This window comes from Saccoglossus kowalevskii, chromosome 7 (assembly GCF_978046115.1).
Source record: "Saccoglossus kowalevskii chromosome 7, keSacKowa6.1, whole genome shotgun sequence".
Classification (NCBI taxonomy): Eukaryota; Metazoa; Hemichordata; class Enteropneusta; family Harrimaniidae; genus Saccoglossus; species Saccoglossus kowalevskii.
In genome coordinates this window covers 16,692,300-16,714,649 of record NC_140647.1, presented here as the reverse complement: position 1 = coordinate 16,714,649, position 22,350 = coordinate 16,692,300, and the positions used below count along the sequence as shown (strand labels likewise).

At 35.3% G+C, this 22,350-nt stretch overlaps 1 protein-coding gene across 1 annotated transcript; it reads right to left on the bottom strand.

The window, feature by feature from the left end:
- Window positions 1–875: 875 nt before the first annotated feature.
- On the bottom strand, window positions 876–22,329 carry LOC100367814 (3-ketoacyl-CoA thiolase, mitochondrial-like). The gene is made up of 9 exons (XM_002733283.4): window positions 22,261–22,329; window positions 20,772–20,938; window positions 17,636–17,764; window positions 14,692–14,808; window positions 13,657–13,804; window positions 11,726–11,898; window positions 10,803–11,003; window positions 3,364–3,518; window positions 876–972 (listed from the first exon to the last, which is right to left on the bottom strand). The coding sequence occupies exons 1-9, from the start codon at window positions 22,274–22,276 to the stop codon at window positions 888–890; spliced, it is 1,191 nt and encodes a 396-aa protein (XP_002733329.2). The 5' UTR covers window positions 22,277–22,329; the 3' UTR covers window positions 876–887.
- Window positions 22,330–22,350: the final 21 nt, after the last annotated feature.

Below are 22,350 nucleotides of genomic sequence, written 5' to 3'. Positions count from 1 at the left end.
AATATGCAGATCTGACCTTTAAATCACTGACCTCCCACAGAGGCGCACTGGCTCCCCTGTATTCAGTTCTTAACATTAACTGCCTTTTGTGCAAAACGAAGAAACGAAAATTTAGGTGTGAACAGTTCTGACTAACAATGGACATGAATAATTAAGTAATAATTACATAGGGCAGAAACTCTTGTGGCACTCTTGGTATCAAGGTCTAGGCAGCCACTTGCTTCCAAGGTCTATTGCCAAAAACTATACAGCAGATACTAAACTATTACATACAAAGATGAAGATAAAATGACAACATTTACATTCTTTCAGAACTTGACTTTTATTAATTGTGAGATATATTCAATTATACATTATCTGACATTGTTAACAGTTGCATTGCTTGTGTGTAAAAAAAAAACAATTACGATTAAAATTTGTATGAACAAAAATTAATGTGATGCTACAAAAAGCTGATATCACGGAAAATGTTTAATCGCACTGTATATTTTTTCTCTTCAGCACAAGTGAAATTTCACCATATAAATGTACTATGACCCTCAATACCCATGGAAATCTAGTTTTGAGATAATAAACATTTCACCAGTAACCCTTGTCATACTGTACAAATTACTAAACAGAGTGTACTAAACAGATAAGAAACAGATGCATGAAGACATGTTAGCCACCACACACATCTAGAAGAGTGTTTATAGTTCTGTCCAGATGGTTACTAAACGTGTAACTGCATGAATTCTCATGTTTATAGTTATGTCAGAAAGGCTGGGATTGGAATACACATTATATGGTAAGCAAGGGTTTGCACTGAATACATTTTGAAAACTGTAATTGATCACTGTCTCTTACACACAGTTACTGAATAAAAATTGAAAGACTTGTATTTTGTATTATTTAATGTTTTCAATAATTACAGCAATGCCTTGACCACCTCCAATACAAGCTGAACCAATAGCATAATTTCCCTTACGTCGCCTGTAAGACAAAAAAATGCATTTCCATGGGTAATAATTCTAGACAGTTTAACAGTGATTGTTATCTATTCTTTTAAGTTTGCTAGTCATATAATTTTACTATTTAAGGACATGAAAACACAAGGTGGGTTGTCTCGTAGCTTCTAAATTCATTATATTGAAATAGAAACAGGCCAGAATCAAACTCAACCCAACATTGAGAGACTATAGAAATATTACATGATGCAGTTTATGTCTTGACCTGATTTAACACAACATGGATCACCAGTGTACCAACTAACAGGACGGATATTGTAGGGATCTTGAGTCACAATTCCAAGAATCAAGTTAAGCCACCTTGGTGACTGCTGAAGAGAGCTATTCCTAAGAAATAAAGACTGCATGTGGCTGTAGATTGTTTCTAAAAAACATACAAAAACTGTTGTAGCAACCCAGTTTTCATTGGTGTTTGACATTTTACAAATTTCATAGATGGTTTTCAAGAATACTGGTTTACCCAGGGATAAGCACAAATCAAAGAAAGCTTAGAAAGAAGTCTCAGGTGCTAAGAGTATTGGAGATGTATTAAAAATTAATTCAAAATTTAGGATTTGCTTTGCAAACGAGAAGCTTGGCAACTAATTTTTTTGTTATTTGAGATGCATAACATGAAAAAAAAAAGGTGATTCACATTATCAAAATTTATATAATACATACAGAAAATATATTTGATTTTTCATCCATGGTTTTAGCCTAATTTATTTCAGAGCACCTCTGCGATGAATTCAATTTTAATCTGATGTTTTTAGATATCAGAAATGGGCTAATAATAGATAATCAATATGCATGTTTATCAACATTAAACTAATAATGTCTGGATTACCTCAATGAACCAAATGAATTATTATACAAATTAAACAATTATTATGCATAGATTTAGGTCTGTATATTGTTTCAGGGTGCACATTAGGGTGCAAATTTGATAATTAATATGCACTGATTTTAACTCAAAACTAGGTTTGTACATTGTCCTAGAACATCTATGTACCAAGATTCATTGAAATAGGATAATTAGTACTTGTGATATCAGTTTAAAAGCTGAAAATTGGTTATTTATGCAAATTTGATATTTAATATGCACACATTTTTCCTTGAAATTAATCAGGTCTTTGGATTGTCCTAGAGCATCTATGTACCAAGTTTCATTGAAAAGTAATGAAGTAATAGTACTTGAAATATCAAGAGCAGAAATTAATTATGCAAATTAGGTATTTAATATTTCACATATCTGTCTGTGCATCATCCTATGTATTTATACAAGTTTCATTGAAATGTGATGATTAGTACCTGGGATATCAGTGGAAAAGCTGAAAATTTACTAATCATTATGCAAATTAGGTTAATTATATGCATGGATTTTTACCCCAAATTTTTCACATCTGTGCATTAGTCCAGAGCATCTATGTACCAAATTTCATCAAAATCTAATGAGTGGGTCTTTAGATATCAGTAGAACAGTCAAGGAATAGCTAAAAATTAGCTAATTATCAAATCTGGTAATTAATATGCATGGATTTCAACCAAAACCTAATCAAATCTGCGCATTAGCCCAGAGCATCTATACACCAATTTTCATTGAAAACCAACATAAGGTTCTTGAGATATTGGTGGAACGGACAGACACACACATACATGCATACATACATACATACAGACATACATACAAACATACATACATACATACATACATACAGACAGACAGACATATGGACAGACATATGGACAGACATATGGACAGACATATGGACAGGGTAACTGCAAAGACCCCCATGTGCGAAGCTAACAAAAATGAATTCTAAGAAATTGACCACCCAGACAAACTCAAATATCTTTCAACACAGAGATTATTACAGATTTTTTTACTTTTTGTTTATATTAGTTACAATTGGAATGATTAAATTATGTATTTATGCACATCAATTGAATATTCATGAGGTGGTACTGAAGTAACTAAAATCAATGATATTATATGGCACAATTGAATAAAATGTTTCAAATACTTGAAAAACAAGACATAAATGTCACAGTCCCTGCCATTCAATTCTAAAATACTCGTGTTAAAATAATACACGGAACATCTGCAAACAGTTGAATTAATATGTACTCTATGCGGGTACAACTCATAAAGTGATTTCCCTTAATCTAGTATTGTACTGATAACTAAAAACTTCCATTGACCGAGTTCAAATCTCAGATAAGAGTACACAAGTGCAACCAAACTATATCTCACACATGCTCAAGAAACTGCATTCATAAATCTGAGTAAACCTTGATGTACTTGATGTTCAGGCTCCTGAAACTGGGACTAAAAAAGGCTTTATACACAATGTATCTGACAAGGTCATGTACATACCTGAGTTCATGTGTTAAATGTGCTGTGATTCTACTACCAGATGCACCCACTGGATGTCCCAATGCAACTGCACCCCCATTCACATTTGTTTTTTCAGGATTCAGTCCAAGCTCTTTCTGGACAGCCAAGAACTGAGCAGCGAATGCCTCATTTACCTAGTAGCAATGCAGAAAAAAACTCTAATAACTATTTGTAACTAAATACAGTGAGCATGGAGCATGTTTAAATGGTAATATGATAAGCTACTTTTTTTTGTAATTGGTGTTAGAATGCAACTGTCTTTCAGAGTTTTTTAGAATCTTTCATAAGCTATGTAAGCTGCAAAAAAAAAACTTAACACATTGCTTCCTGAAAGCCTCTAATGGATAGCGGATATGAATGACATAAAGCTTCAGCAGGTCACATGACCCATAAAGACTCATTCAGTTCCTTTAAAATCTAGCAGCTGTCAACATCAAATCTATATATATAAAACTATAAATATTATAGAAGTAAGTATGTATGCCACAATTATGATAATAAATTGCATATGCGTGAAGAGTTCGTCCTTAAAAGGTAAAAAAATACAGCAGAGTCGCCTGATATTGGAACTGTAACCATTGTATGTTATGTCATACATGGTGAATTAAGGTAGAGATGCAGTTTACCCGACAGGTATTTTAATTATTTTCGGAAAGCTTATTGTATGAATTTTAAAGTTTTGTTAGTATTTTACTTTTATGGACACTGTAGTTTGAAATATGCACAAAAATGTGCTTTTTTGGTCAAAAGTGATTTAAAAAAAATTAGCTTCTAAACCATGCTTCTGTTTCCTGTCAAAATTGGTTTATGGGTACATCTGTTTACTATGAAGAAAGCGTTGTCTTGAAAACTGTCTACCAGTTGTCAATTTTGTAGGGCAGCAGCTCAAATTTCACTACTTCAAGTTTATGCATAAATTAACACCCAGGCTAGTTGTTTGTACGATTGCTATTGAACACTATTCAACTAAAAACAATGCCCCGACGGCGTTTTGTAGATAAACACATTGTCAATCATTTGTGAAAATTTCAAAACAAAAGGTCAAAGCGTTTTTTTAAAGTTCTGGAATGTGCACTAAAAAGAAGCTAAGATAATTGCTAATTTGCATAACAATTCACTCAGTAAGAAGTTTGCTAATGCTCATAATTAAAATGGCTGTTACAATTTCAAATTGAAATGTATTATCGTTTTGTAAAAAGTTAAATACAGTGCATAATACGGAGATCTCGTCATTTCTTTTTTTCACCATGTTTTTTTTATATTATTTATGTACAGCCTCATGTATGTATGGGGGGTCTAAAAACTAACTCTGCAACGTGATTGTGCAACTCGCAGAATGTCGATTATTGCACTCTGTGACAGGATCGCAGTGTCACTCTGCAAAGAGCACGATTCCTATTGGTTGGTGGGTCGAACAGCGCAAATCCCAATGATCGATGTTCACCGCATGCCTTATAAAAAATTAAGTTTTAAATGGTAATCAAAGAAAGCTTAGAAAGAACTCCCATGTGCTGAGAGTATTGGAGACCCATTAAATATAATTCGAAATTACTTAGCTGAAAACTAATTATGCAAATCAGAAAATTAATATGACCAGATTTGAGTGTAAAACTAATGAGGTCTGCGCAATGTAACAGAAAATCTATGTCTCCAAGTTTAATTGAAATGTGATTAGAACCAAAAAATTATGAATTATTATGCTTATTAGGGAATTAATATGAACAGATTTTTACCCCAAACTAATTAGGTTTGTACATTGTCCTAGAGCATCTTTGTACTAAGTTTCATTGAAATGGAATAATTAGCACCGTGAAAACTCCAAAATTTCGACCCCTCTAAAAATTCGGCCGCCTATTTATTTGCCGGGTTTCGGTGTTTTATTTACCTCCAAATTTTCGACTCCACTAAAAATTGCCGACTCATTCTTATTCGAAAATTGCGACCAGTTTTAGTTTTCCCCCAAACGAAAAAAAAAACGATGTGAGCGTTCAAACGGGACCTTCCTCAAAGGCATGAATCCGGGTTTCTGATTGACTGAGAGATTTTTATTTTATTGGGAACGAAAATATATTCTAAATAAACGAAGTTTCAAATAAAAACGAACACAAAAATCTCGGCATGCTGCGTTTCTGAATTGTTGATTATTACTGTACTCAGTAGTGATTATAATAATGTACACAAAATAAATTTGTTGAATGGTTATGAAATACAAATAAAAGTCAACTTAGTTTCATCGTAAGCGAATGATTCCGGTCTCGTATAAACGTTTGATGCTGTAGGATATCCGCCATGTTCTCTTAGGTCAAATAGGTCAAATCGCTAATTAACCAATCAAAAAGCTGGATGATGCCAACGTGTTCAAATTACCATAGCTTATTTAAATATGTTAATGTTATTGAACGCAATGCGGAAGAGATTGATGTTGTAGTACGATATTTTGGCTTGGATTTTGATGCGAAAACGGCATGATTTTTTTTAAATAAAAAAATTAGTTGTTTTTAAAAAATAAACTGGTCATCTGAAGAATAATTTAACATTTGTTCACAGTGATAACAGCTCATTCTCGAAAGGAAGCTTACCCGCTCACGCTAGTCACGATAAAAATCATACACGTGTACTCTTGAATAGACAGACGTCAATGACTACGGTAAAACTTACTCTATTTTAGCCGGCAGGATTGATTGAAATGTCCGAAAAATGACGCCAAAATACACCTTAAAAGTCCCATTTTATTTTCTTAAATCCCATTTTATTTTTTAATCCAAGGGCGAATTTACGGCAGAATTTGTTCCCTCAAATAAGGGACACGTGAGCTTTGATTCTAACCGGATACATTGCACTGGGTTGGGGAGATCGTTTGCTAAACTTCCATGTATCTTTTGTCCAATGGGTACCTGTACTTCGAACATTCGCAAGTTTTCCTAGGTAGTGCGAGACAGCTTTGTCTTTTGACCTATTAGTTTTGTGCTGACCTCTTCTCCGCGTCTTGATGTTTTGTTTTGCTTGTCATAATACTCACTGATTGATGACTTTGTTTAGATTTTGAGTTACAACTCGGCCACGACCTTTGCTTTTACCGTTACGTCAATTGACGGACATTGCATTTTTTAAAAACTAATGAAGCACACTGTCTATCATCCCATTTTTTTTTGCTGATTTCTATTCTGAAAAATTCGACCGTCCGAAAATGCACCTTAATTTTGACTCTAAAAACACGTCACATTTCTAACACCAATTATTTAAAACCGGTCGAAATTTTGGAGTTTTTACGGTACTTTAGATATCAGTGTGAAAGCTTAAAATTGGTTAATTATGCAAATTAGGTAATTAATATGTACAGATTTTAACCCACAATTATTCAGGTCTGTCTATTGTCCTACAGCATCCATGTACATTCATTGATATGTGATGTATAGTACCTGAGATATCAGTGTGAAAGTTGGTTAATTATGCAAATTAGGTGATTAATATGCACAAATATTTACCGGAAACTAATTGGGTCTGCATAATTCTAGATTCATTGAAATGTGATGATTAGTACTTTAGATATCAGTAGAAAAGCTGAAAATTAATTATGCAAATTAGGTAATTAATATGCACAATTGTTTACCCTAAAACTAATCAGGTCTCTGCATAGTCCTAAAGGATCTATGTACCAAGTTTCATTGAAATGCGATGATTAGTACTTGAGATACCCGTGGAAAAGCTGAAAATTAACTAATTATGCAAATTAGGTGATTAATATGCACAAATATTTATCGAAAACAATCAATCTCTGCATAGTCCTTGAGTATGTAAGTACCAAGTTTCATTGAAATGTAATGCTAACTACTTATATCAAATGCTGAAAATTAATTAATTATGCAAATTAGGTAATTAACATGTACTGATATTACCATAAAAACTATCAGGTCTGTGCAGTGTCGTATGACATCTATGTACCAAGTTTCATTGAAATGTGATGATTAGTACTTGAGATATCAGTGGAAAAACCGAAAATTGACTAATCATTATGCAAATTAGGTAATTAGTATCCACGGATTATTACCAAAAACTAATCAAAACCTAGCATTAGTTCAGAGCATCTATGTACCAAGTTTCATCAAAATCCAATGAGTGGTTGTTTAGATATCAGTGGAACAGTCATGGAACCACTAAAAAATAGCTAATTATCATGCAAATTAGGTAATTAATATGCACGGATTTTTACCAAAAATTAAGCAAATCTGCGCATATGTTCAGAGCATCTATGTACCAAGTTTCATCAAAATCCAATGAGTGGTTCTTTAGATATCAGTGGAACAGTCATAGAACAGCTAAAAATTAGCTAATTATCATGCAAATTAGGTAATTAACGAGCATGGATTTTTACCAAAACCTAATCAAATCTGCGCATTGGCCCAGAGCATCTATGCAACAAGTTTCATCAAAAACCGATGTATGGTTCTTGAGATAGCAGTGGAACAGTCGGACACACATACACACACACACACATACACACACACACATACAGACACACTAACTGCAAAGACTCCCATTTTGTGCTTCGCACATGGGAGTCAAAAATGGTACGGTAAAAAATGTGTGTAAACACTATGTACCGGCGACATGCCGTACTGTTCAGTGATCGGCAAGCACATGGAAGACAAATTGTGGACCAAACAAATGACACATGGTTTACGGTGATTAGACACATCACACCGCTGACTAGAAAAATTAAATAGTGTAACGTGCACGTTGGTTTTGACGTTATCGCCATCTTGGAGTTGTAAGGCTTCGTTCCGGCGACTATGCTCATTAGCATAGGCGGCAGTTTCAAAGCGAGTGGAACGCGAAGTACTTTTCACGCGTTCTGCAACGAATGTTGTACGTCTGCTTTAACTTTGTTGAGTGCATCAAGGAAAATAATTTGCATGCAGCAAAAAAAAATCATTCACGATGTGCAACGTTTTGCCATGACAGCAGTTGTTTGCAATCGTCTGCCTTTGTTTATATCATAAACGGACTCCAAATTTGCGGTCTACGATCTATTAGCTGGTATTTTAACCACCAGAGTTGAAATACTTTGTAACAGTTATGAAAAGTAAACAAAAACGGCGTTGGTTTGTGGTATGAATGGAATTATTTTTGTATCATAATTTTCACAGTCAGTATTACTGAAAATTATGGTTCATTTTTTTAAATGAACGCCAAATTTCGGTGGTCCATATTGACCTTAATGTAGCAGGAAGAGAAATTTTCTTTTTTTTTTCTTCATTTTTTAATAATTGATAAAACGGTTACTTTGTACCTTGATTCATCATCCCAGCTTTTCAAAATTTTGGAAAGACCAGTGCTCAAACGCTAACACTACTACCGTTTCGTTAATATTTGCATAATGTTTATTACATGTATATGTATACTACCCGTAATATTCTGTTGTTGACGATTCTGATAGGACGGGTGGCAAGCTTCCTGTCGCAAACAACTTGAATGCATATTAATCTAACATCCATTGTCAGCATTATTATCAGTCAAGACTTCGTCTGAGAAATCCTTTTATTTTCTAAGTCTATATTCTATTTTAATAACACCATCTTACTAACTCAATGACGATGAAAAGAAAGAAAGCAAAGACGCCAATGACAGACGAGGCAAAGACAAATCTGCAACTCTGGGTCATATTTACTAATTTAGACTTGCCTGCAGCCTGTTGCGATTCCGATGAAAAATTACAGGACTTTCGCGTTCACCCCTCGTTTACGCAATTTATAATTATTTTTCAAGGATTTTTCATCGGAATCGCAACAGATTGCAAGCATGTCTAGGTCATATTATGACCAACCTCGCGAGTGGTTCGAAAGGGACGATTAGGCTGGAATATTCGCATCAACGATACGCGAGACCGTTGAGGGCCGGTGATCAGACGAGGAAGGGAGTACAGGAAATCTGTTGCTCGTCGACATCGGCCAAATAAACAAAGCCATCGTTTCCGTTTATGCAGAGAGCATGCACCCATCCGTTGACACTGCCGTTTTAGTTTTCTATCGTCTGCAGTAGTTTCAATTCACACAGCTTTACGTTTTTTCTCTCTTAATATTCTTCATAAAATGATATTGATTGCCTAGAAACAGTTTGACCCGCTACACGCTTTATTCGGGAATTCAAAGTGATGAATATAGTCATAACAAATTATGCTAATGACAAAAAAGAACGTAACATCGTGTGAAACGTACTTCCCGCTCTACTCGCTTTAAAACTGCCGCCTATGCTAATGAGCATAGTTGCGGACAAAGCCTTACAACTTCAAGATGGCGTTAATGTTACCAGCTCCCTGATGTTACACCGTAATATTAAGGCAGCCAACACCAACGTGCATGTGTTTTGTACCCCATTTCACCCCCTCCGGGGGATGTTATATATGTTAATAAATCAATGTTAAATACTTGCTGATTACCGAACCGTGCGGCATGTCGTCGGTAAATACATGTTTACCGTAGTTCGCGAGCAGTCGGCAAAATAACCATCAATCAACCATTGAGATTCATGCTTTTCGACCAACCAACCAATGGGAATCGTGCTCTTTGCAGAGTGACACTGCGATTCTGTCGCAGAGTGCAATACTCGACATTCGGCGAGTCGCACAATCGCATCGCAGAGTTAGTTTTTAGACCCCCATACATACCTCACAGACTTGCTAAATCTTGCTAAGCATTCAAAAGAGATAATTTTGCACCTGTTATCTATATTTTAATTTTTTGAGTATGTTCCACTATTCACAATTCTACAAAATTTCAACAGCCTATAGCCAAGACTATTTGGATAATAATGAGCAAAAAAAAAAAAATTCACTCCCAACTGCCCACGAATCTGCATCTCTACCTTAATGAATATATATTCAGAACTTAACTGAAGGTATTCACTTTATTTGGGGATTTTAGGAAAAAATAGGTTAGAAAGACTACTGCTTGGCCATAATTCACATATTTGAGTACCCCAAATTGACATGTCACAAATAAATGTTAAATTTGATATAAGTGAGAATTTATGAACCATAAAATTTAGGTTAGATTGTTTTAGCCACTGCAATGTGTAGCTAACTCAGAACAACTTGTTTGCTCTCCCGAGATTAACATTTTCAGGTGCAGCACCCCCAGTGGTGGATGTTGAGTATAAAACCAATTAATTCAAAATAAATGTTCACATTTCTATTACTGTAGATGGGTTAATTATTCACTGGGTTTTAATTTTGCTTAATTCGCTGACTGGAAAATGCGCTAAATTAAAACCCAGTGAATATGTAAAATTTACGATAGAACACATTATCTAAATGATAAAACTGAATTCAAAACCCACTGAATATGCCTGAAATGGTAAATCAGCGAAATTTTAACCCAGTGAAAATTAGTCATTTTACAGTATTTTGAAAACTGACTCACATCCACTAGGTCCATGTCATCAAGTGAAAGACCATTCTTCTTCAATGCATTGGTTACTGCTGGGACTGGACCAATGCCCATTATATTGGGATCACAGCCTGATACATGGTAGCCAACAACTCTAGCTAAGGGTGTTAAGTTGTGTTTGGTCACGGCATTCTCACTTGCTAAAATCACAGCTCCTGCACCATCACAAATACCCTGTTTTGAAAAAAAATACAAGTCACACTATAGTAAGTCAGAGTATTTGTATATTGTCATATAAAAAAAATGAATTATTTCTTACATTTTTACAATTTGAGATAAAAGTGCAACCCATTATCAATGGTACAATGAACTTGTTTGCCTCAGATGTTTCAATGATGAAGTAAAACGAATAAGTGGCAATTACCAATGTAAGCTTTTCAGGTGTTATAGTATCCTATTATTAAATTTCAGGTAGGTTTTCAAGTATATAACTTAGTTACTCTGCTTTTTTTTAGTCACTTGAAATCATTTTTTTGCTTTGCTTAAATTGATACAACAGAAACAGCACAAGAACACATCACACACAGAATATTTCAGAAAATTAACGCATGTTGAAGCAACAACAAACATTAAACACTGGGCCCTGTACGAGTATCTGCGCAAATTATTTAACAGTCTCAAAACTTCAATTGCTCATGTGATGCAATAACACAAGCTAATTTTTAATCTAAATGCAAGTTTATTTTACCGATAATTGCACATTGCAAGGAGTAATAATTCTTTAATAAAAACTGTTAACAGACAATTGAAAATACACTGTGCTGCAATTCTCGTCTTATCAGCATGGAAATCCAAGACGTAGATTTCTCAGTTTTTGACCAGAATTGGTCAAGATGACAGAAAGATAATCTGCTACAGCATACATCATTCATACAAAGACAGAGACGAAGACTTACTGAAGCATTTCCAGCAGACACTAAACCATCTTTTTTAAATACTGGTGGTAATTTAGATAAGGCGTCTAGTGTTACATCTCTTGGATGTTCATCAGTATCCATGGCAACATCCTTCTTTTTAATCTTCAACGTAATTGGTGCCATTTCCTCTTTAAAAAAGCCTGCATCATTGGCTGAGAACAAACAATGCAATGATGAAAAGTTGAGAAGATTTCACGATACAATGGACAATAATATTTTGATTTTGTACACAAGGAAAGGATGTTGTATTTACAATCAAAATTATTTTAGATATGTGAAACTTTTTCCCAACAGCAGTGTGATAATCATTTCAAAACATGGCACCATGGAATGTGATTATCAGTACTACAGTACTAGTCAAAATGACCAGGTCCAGAATTCAGACATGGTCATTTATGCATTTAGAGAAATAAGCAGCTTTATGCTTTGGCCCGCATTCATCACAAGATGTTGGGTTTTGCTTTTTGCTCAACACAAGGACTGATTGTTGCTTCTGCTGTAACTATCGCACGCAGTTATCTAACATGAAAAAATTTTACTTTCTGTATGATGTTCTCCAAGCTAGTTTGTAATTTCAGACATTGTTTTGATAACCACGAGTTGAGTCCTGAGAGACTAGATCGGTTTCTGTAGCAACCGTGACGCTATATCCAAACGTTCGCTACATTGTTTCCCATTGCGTTCTCGCGGTACTTGTCTGTTTACCGCCCAAAATTCCCACCAAAGTTCTGCCTCGTGTTAGTCGCGTGTTACTCCTAATATGGAATGACAGCGTTATGTTTCGTTTGTATGCGCCAATCATTAGCGTTGTTTTATTTTCGGAACGTTTTGGCATGATATATTCTAGAGTACAAACACGTGTTTGGCACTTCTCCGATTAGCTGTCACCGAGACAAATGCCGCTCTAACATTGACAATTACATTAACCAGGCAAAGCGCTGTTGTGAGAAGTCCGATTCAGGCCGTCGCTGCAATTCCTTCTATGGTAGCTTCGCAACTTGATGCTCGTTATGCACACCCTCCTTTCTATGCTCTCTACGATGTCAACTCCTCATGAAGCTATTATTTAGCGATCTATATTTTATACCAAGAAGCATTTGCTGTACAACGTATTGATGTTCATGTTGAGTACAAATAAACAAGTTTGAATTATACCTCACGTCTGTTCAACTCAAGAAAACACAATGCAATCGATGTCCGTTTCAATAACAATTCCGCATGTTTAATCAGTTCGTTTTATGTGACGAAAAGAAAACCTCATCGCCTAGTTTTGCGATATAAACTTATCCACCACAGTAACAACTGAATACCAGTATTACTAGTCAAAACAAATGGCATTAATGCTATATGCATGTTAATCTTCATTCTACACCAGCTCAGCATCTCCAGGTTAGTCATACAGTTCATGAGCACTGCAAATTGTCAGTTATCATGCTGACATATTTGTTAAGCAGAGTAAATGCCATAATATGGACACTGTTACATAGAACTGAAAAGGTTTTGGTGGTGTTCTGGGTGTTCTGATTAAATTTTCCACTAATTCAACGTGTCACTGTCCTTGATCAAAAAGGTGTCTAGATTGTCATCCCAAGACACCTGTAAAACTACTTCTGTACTAAACTACAGGTCAAATTACTTATTCTGACAGGAATGGCAATCCCAGTACATGACGAGGAAAACGAAAAATGGGTCGACAGCATAAATGAACAAGCAGACACGATCAGGCAATCAATTTGGCACGACTGGAGTATTTACCAAAAGCAGTTAGAAATAAAATAATGGCATTCACTGTTTTAACAATTGAATGTGTATCAGTTTCCCTCACAAGCCAAAAAATGTTCCATGAACTTCTCTACAAAAGTGCCTGACAAAAAATTCCAGAACTAAAATAAGTGATTATCTGACTTTACCTGCTCTCCATCTTTGTTGTGAACTGAGTGCAAATTTATCACAGTCTTCCCTGGTAACGCCATACTTAGCACCAAGTGTCTCAGCTGTGATGCCCATAGGCGTCTTTATGTGATAATCTGTCAAGGTAGCCCACAGTTGATCCTCTAGCTGCACATGGGCAATACGAAAAATATCATTGAACTTATCACACATAACACATACAATAGCTCACTGGTTTTATTTGCAATCTAAACAGTCCAGCTCATATAGATAATTCTTTTTTCATCAATAACATACAACACAGACAAGAAATGACAGAGCAAGCCCAAAATCAGGAACAGCAACAACTGTTACAGCATCTATTTCTGGTGGGGCACATGTGTGAAGAACTAAAATTTTGATTTGCAACATATGTAGTATGTACACTTGGAACGAATGATTTGGGTCATTTCTGTTTAGTTAATACATGTATGAACATTAAAGCATTATTTCGATGAGCCGAAGGTGAGGATAAATTCCTATAAATAAATGAGAGGATGGATGAGAACACGTTTTTTAAATTAAGGTCTCAATTGGCCACGCCTCATTGCTCGGGCATCAGTATTTTCTTTGTTTGGGCATCAGTTAGCCATTTTGCAAATTAGGTAACAAATTTGATAGCCATCTTGAAAACTGCAGCTCCATGTACGTACATGTGCACACACTCCCTAAGTATGAAATGACGAACATCCTGGGCAAGCATACCAGGGATAGGGTGGTCAAAGAGTTTTGTTCACTAATATAAACTTTGTGGAGAACCTTGGTGAAAGTATGCATGCAGCAGTGCTTGAATGGGCTTGATTGATGTAACATGTCTTAGACTCAATCACTGAAAGGCTAAAAGAATTATTTTTAATACAGCATAACATACATACCAGTATTTACTGGCAAGCAGAATGTATCTGAGCTACCCTGAAGATTGTTCTCGAATTCAGGAAAAAAGAATTGAAGGTGATGGGGGTTTGACACAAGCCAAATTTAATGCCCTCATATACATGTGTAGTATGTTATCCTACCTCATAGTTCTGTCCAAGTTTAGTACCAAAACGAACACCCCTCACAACAAATGGTGCCATACTCATGCTTTCTGATCCACCAGTTAAAACGATTTCCGCATCACCAACCACAATGTCCTGCAACAAATCAATGCAAATGTGAACATGCATTCCGACAGATGTTATACATTGTAAGAAGGAGTTTCACTTCTACATATAATCATGGACAGGACTGGACTGGAAAAGGGGTTTTGTTAAGAAGCAACTGTCAGCTTAAACTTTTCACCACAAATTCACAAAATAGTCTCGTTTATAGTATATAGTTTATAATTTCCTCCGATAATTGATACAAAAAATAGCAAAATTTGTAAGTAAAAACTGGAAATCAACTCAAATTTTGTCTGTTGGTTCCAAAATTATATGAAATATTTAAGAATACAAGAAAAATAATCAAAGAAAGCTTAGAAAGAACTCCCGTGTGCTGAGAGTATTGGAGACACATTAAAAATTAATTCAAAATTACTTGAACGTGAGATATTGATGGAAATGCAGAAAACTAATTATGCAAATAAGGTAACTAATATGAACACATTTAAGTATAAAACTAATAAGGTCTGCGCAATGTAAAAGTAATAAGATCTGCGTAATGTAATATCTATGTACCAAGTTTCATTGAAATGTGATTAGAACCAAAAAATTATTAATTATTGTGCTAATTAAGAGAATTAATATGAACAGATTTTAACCAAAAATTAATCAGGCTGTCTATTGTCCTAGAGCATTTATGTACCAAGTTTTATTCAAATGTGATGATCAATACTTGAGATATCAGTATTAATTAATTAATTATGTTAATTAGGTGATTAAGAAGCATAAATATTTACCAAAACTAATATGGTGTATAGTCCTACACATGTAGGTTCATTGAAATGTGATGAGTACTCTTTAAAAGTTTCATTAAAATTCAATGAGTGGTTCTTAGGACAAATTAACTAATTAAGCAAATTAGTAGTTAATATGCACAATAATTTATCCTAAAATTAATCAAGTCTCTGCATAGTCCTAGAAGATCTATGTCGCAAGTCTCATTGAAATGTGATGATTAGTACTTGAGATATCAGGTGAAGGTCTGAAAATTAACTAATTATGCTAATAAGGTGATTAATATGCACAAATATTTCTCCAAAAACTAATTAGGTCTCTGCACAGTCCTTACTACTTTAAATATCAATAGCTGAAAATTAATTAATTATGCAAATTAGGTAATTAATATGTACTGATATTACCCTAAAAACTATCTGTGAAGTCTCATATGACATCTATGTACCAAGTTTTATTGACATGTTATGATTAGTGGAAAAGCCGAAAATTGATTAATCATTATGCAAGTTAGGTAATTAATATAAACAAATTTTTACCCAAAACTAATGAAATCTGTGCATTAGATCAGAGCATCCATGTGCCAAGTTTCATCAAAATCCAATGAGTGGTTCTTCAAATATCAGTGGAACAGTCATGGAACAGCTTAAAATCAGTTAATTATCTTGCAAATTAGGTATTTAATATTCATAGATTTTTACCAAAAACAAATCAAATCTGCGCATTAGTTCAGAGCATCCATGTGCCAAGTTTCATCAAAATCCAATGAGTGGTTCTTCATATATCAGTGGAACAGTCATGGAACAGCTAAAAATCAGCTAATTATCATGCAAATTAAGTAATTAATATTCATAGATTTTTACCAAAACCTAATCAACTCTGCGCATTATCCCAGAGCATCTATGTACCAAGTTTCACCAAAATTTGATTAGTGGTTCTTGAGATAACGGTGGAACAAAAAAAGTGACATACATACATACAGACATACAGACAGGGTATCTGCAAAGACTCCCTTTTGTGCTTCGCACACGGGAGTCAAAAAGTGCAGAAAATTTGGATAAGAAAGTCTGGTGATGAAAAGGTTAGTAGCTGTCTGCTTGGCTAGTTCAGCCAACCTATAACCAAGTACTGTGGAATACTTTATTTTCGCTTGGAATTTATTTTCGCTATTTTCGCTGAAGGGATGATTCCGTGAAAATAAAATCCAGCAAATATACTTTTTTTCCTATATTTCACATTATACTCATCAAAAATCTGTGAAAATAAATTCCATACAAAACACCCAAAATTCCTTTTCAGCGAAAATTAATTCCAGCGAAAATAAAGTATTCCACAGTATCATATTTTCATAAATACAAGTATCATCTAGCCACCTACTCGAGAAATTAGCAAAACCTCTGTAGAAAAATATAGCATAAGCTTGTATGTGTATCACATGCATATACGGTGCAGTGGTACAAATTAGTAACAGCCTCTTTTCAATTAACTTTGGAGCCTAGAATGTGAAATGGTTTTGCACACATGAAATGGTGGTATACACATGAAATGGTATCATGTATTTATAGCAAAATAAAAACTAAGCATCCCTATAGCCAGTTTAGTGAATGCCTTGCATATGACCATTTCAGCCTGTCCTTGCTCAAATTGCAATGGTGTTTCATTCACATAGCTCATACCCACCATGAACTCCAGGTACCTCTCGACCACCGCACTTTTCCGTAGCGATTGGCTTAATCCTCGTATATGGAGAAAACCAGAAGTGATCATGGGGCAAGATGGCGAAGGTCTCTTTGCCTCTGTCACATGTTGCGCGACATGGAAGAAAATCTATGAGGTCATGGGGCTTCTTCTGACTTAGATTTCTCTCTCCGTCCTTAGCTGAATTGCAGATTAATGCCTAAAGTTCAACCGGAGCATATGGTAGGTAATTGAACGTAGTGAATTCCCTTTTTCCTTCTATTTTACATTCAACTATTCAAAAAATTAGTAAAAATTAACTTGATAGAAAACTGCCAATACGTCTTTCCAGTGAAAACTAATTCCAGCTAAAAAAAATATGTGTATAGTATTAAGTTATTACACTTACCTGACATCCATTGACAATTGATTGGAAACCAGAACCACATAATCTATTGACAGTTAGACAAGGTGTTTCTACATTTACACCAGCTCTCAGGCCAGCGTGTCTGGCAAGATATGAACCATCTTTAGAACTCTGCAATCAACAAACATTTGAAAGTGAACAAACAAATAGCCATAGAACAAGAATAGCCAAAGAACTGAAACTCTGACTTGTCACTACGTTATTGGCATTGATAGTTGCATGTCTCAACATTATTTAATCCATGCAATACCGGTATGAGTAAACACTGGGAAATAAACATGGCCGAAGTGAATGAGAAACAAGCCATGCATGCCACAGTCCCTGTTAGTTATCAAATCTAAGTTATAAAGTTTTGTTTGTAATACAGAACAAGTAATTAAAACAAGCAGCCTGTCGGCTGAGATAGCTCCGCTGTTAGCAATGCACATTGCAATTAAAAAACAGAAGATATCATTAGAAAATGAACAATATGTATAGCAATTGCAAAGCAATTGGACTTAAAAATATCAATTTTCACCAAAAATGACAAAAATATTCATCAAAATTAGATAATTGAAAATATCTGAGAAAGGTCCACATGTAGTACCTATATGTATAATATCAAAGCAATTGGACTTGTAGTTTTTAACAAGAAGTCCAAAATATCACTTTTTACCAAAAAATACAAAAATATTCAGCAAAATTAGAGAATTAAAGAAATGGACAAATCTAAGAGAGGTCTACCCAAGGTACATATGCACCAAGTATCAAAGCATTCAGGCTTGTAGTTTTCAAGAGGAAGTCGAAAAAGTAAAACATTGACACGAACGACAGACACCAACAGACAATCACTCATATGATAAGCTCCGCTCGACAAAGTCGACGGCCACCAGTCGGTCTTTTTGAAACTAATTGTCAAACCAATACAAATGTATATCTATGGCATGATGTATAATGAATATATAAAATGTAAAATCGGTCAAAGCATGTCAAAGATATGGCACTAGTCTAGAACCACATTCATTGCAAGTCATTGAAAATGACACAGTCCCCGTTAAATTAAGTTCTCTTTGTGCTCGTCATATTGAAGCGGAGGGGTTGTCGCGAGCGTGTCCTTGAAACTTGAGTTCCAAGTGGCGTATACAACAGATTGTTTATTTACATCAAAACACGTGTTCTGTGTAGTAGTAATATGGCCAAAAATAAAAACAGCCGTTATTCGGCCATCTTTGATCTGATTATGAAACACACTGATGCGTATGATGTACAAAATGTATGTGCCAAATACGATCGAAAATGGTACATAAATTGTGGAAATATAGTAGTAAGGCCAAAAAGTTAGATGGCTGTCAATCGGCCATCCTTAACCAGATTTTGAAACAAATTGTCATGGACATGCATCCTAACATGTATAAAGTACATGTATGTGCCAAATTTTAATGAAAACTGACAGAGCACGTCCAAGATAAAAAATGCCTGCCAGTCGACCATCTTTGATCCAATTGCGAAATAAATCGTCATGAACATGTATCCTAACATGTATAATCTATGTACCAAGTTTGAATGACAACTGACAAATCATGTCCAAAATACAACATTTAAAAAAAACAAGATGGCTTCCAGTCGGCCATTTTGAATGGAATCGGTAAACCACTGCATGTACATATGTCCTATATAAAGTACTAGGCACATGCAAAGAATGAATGGAATCGGTCCAAGGGATTCTGAAATATGACTCTGGACAGACTGAGGGACGGACGGACACACAGACGGACGGACAGACAGACTCAGGAACTCACGGACGGTCGGGGACATGTATCCTAACATGTATGATCTATGTACTAAATTTGAATGAAAACTGACAAAGCATGTTCAAAATACAACATTTTCAAAAAACAAGATGGCTGCCAGTCGGCCATTTTGAATGGAATCGCTCAACCACTCCATGTGTATATGTCCCACAAAGTACTAGGCACATGCAAAGAATGAACGGAATCGGTCCAAGGGATTCTGAGATATGACTCCGGACGGACACACGGACGCACAGACGGATGGACGGACGGACGGACGAAGACCGAATTATAAGTCCCCATTTTCGGACTTCGTCCGAACAGGGACTAAAAACAAATTGGCTGCCAGTCGGTCATTTTTAATCCGATCTGAAAATGACGTACATCAGAACTCATAATGTCTGATGTATGTACCAAGTTGGAATGAATTCCATCCATACACAACCAAGATCCAGTTACAGAATGGCAGAAATTTTTTAGCACAAAAATGGCCACCATTCTGCCATTTTGAATCAAATCGTTACACCAATTTGTATATCTATGACATGATGTTTAATGAATATTTCAAATTTGAGATATGGCACTAGAACCACCTTCATTAAAACAAAATGGCTGCCATTCGGTCATTTTGAATCTTATCTGAAAAACAAAATGACGTGCATCAATGTCCAATGTATATACCAAGTTTGAAAAAATCCATCTGTAAACAGCGGAGAAATTGTTGATTTTCGTGATTTTTCAGCACAAAAATGGATGCCATTCGGCCATCTTGAACCTGATCGTGAAACAAATTGCTGTGCACATATATAACATAATGTATGATGTATGTGTGAAGTTCGAATGTAATTGGTCAAGGTGTGTCTAAGATACAGGTCCAGACTCGCGCACACACGGATGCACAGACACAGGGACAAATGGATGCACAGAGATCAATCCATAAGCCCTCGTTTTTGGACTGCATCCAAATAGGGACTAGCTTCAGCATAATTTATTCAGCTTGAAGTTTTTTGGAGTATATCCCTTTAAACACCAAAGTCAAATTTTTTCACTTTTATATAACGGTAGATAGATATAAATCATATGATTCTGGACTGCAATAATGTCAGTCAAAATCATTACTGTAGTATTTTCAGTGAAAATATACATACATGTACTATAATACATTTGATCATTTGTAATATTTTGATCTCTATTTTTTTATATAAATTGGGTTGCACAAAAGTGATTATTCAAGACAATGTGGACGATCACCGTTGCCGACCAATACATTCAATGAATGACGATCTTTATTTAAAACTTTCCAGTAAACAGCTGCTGTATGATAAATTAGTGAAATATAACATACTTACTGGTGCAACATTTCCAAATATGACAGAATCAATCAACTTTGGGTCAATTTTACCAGAAGCAAGAGCAGCTTTAGCAGCTATCTCTGCCAAATCAGTGGTGGTGTGATTCTTTAATTTGCCACCAAAGGCACCAAATGGTGTCCTCTTCGCTGCTACAATAAAGACACCTTGTAAAGAAAAACAAAACAAGTAGAATACAGTCAGATTTAAATTAATCAATTTTAAAGCTTTACAGTATACTGCTTGAGGTTAGGTGTCAGTTGGAAATCAGTCCTTCAACAGAAATATGCAACTCGTATGCAAGGACTGTGCTTCACACAGCAGTTCAGGGACAGTATTTATGTATGCATCTCAACTGTGAGTGCTATGTCTCTAAGTTGATTCAAACCTACAAAATATGCATGTGCGACATCATTTATATATTGGTAACAAGACCATAAGGTACACACTACACATAATCCATTACGGGATGAATATATGTACAAATATACACGACGATGAGTGTGTGACCACGATTAGATAGAGTTGGTGATTCAGACCTTGTTGCGCATTGGTACATGTACCTGCCAGTTGAGTTTGGGAGAGTTGGTATTGGGTGAGTTAGTATCTGGCGATTTGGTATGGGCTAACCTTAAATCGTCTCATCAAGAAACATGACACATAGACATGTACTTATCATACATGATTGTATATCACCACACTATCTCAGGCTAATTTGCCATTTGAAACTGCATTTATCTTAATTTTCTTTAACTTTTATTTTTGTTAATTTTTAAAATTTATTACATAACAGCCTAAAATGATTTGTTAACTTTCATTATGGTGTAATATAAGAAATTATTATTATTATATTATTCTCAAACCACTGAAGCTTTCTTTTTATTCATCAGTGGTTACAATTCCCCAAATTAAAACTTGGATTTCATCACAGACACAGTCTGAGAACCCTTAGCAGTCTGCAAAAACACTTGTTGCCAAAGAGAGAAAATGGAACGCCCTAAACAAGAGAATTTATCAAAAATGCCGTCCCGCGAAACACTTTCGAGTTGTTTCAAAATTATTCGTGTTGTGTGCACTGAGGTCAAAAGACTACTTTTACTTCCACCACAGTCCAGTCTATAGAGGGACAATGCTTCCACGTTGTAAGCGAAAACGGGTGTTACTTTACATTCAACACAACGTGCTTAAGGGTAAAATTGAAATCCCATTTTCAAGGTGAAGAAGCAAACTTTTACACGAGTAGCCCTCCCAGGTCAATTTACCAGACAAACTTCTTGAAACAAGGTCTTTGACCTGACAAGGTCTGAAGGCTACACAAACTCGCGGTCATGAACTGGCCACGAAGACAAGAATATTTAGCTATGTGACTAATATGGTTAGCTTCTGTTGGAGCAGGTAAATGTTCCTATCACACCGTAATAAAATGCGAGTACTTGTCGGTGAATTTTGCGTAGGATACACCATGTTTTTCTAATGAACTTTGTCTTACCTCTTGCAAGCGCCATGTCGACGGACCCGTGTACAAATTACGCCCTCATTCGGAAACTGGAGAAAACACTGCACAAACATTGATGACGTT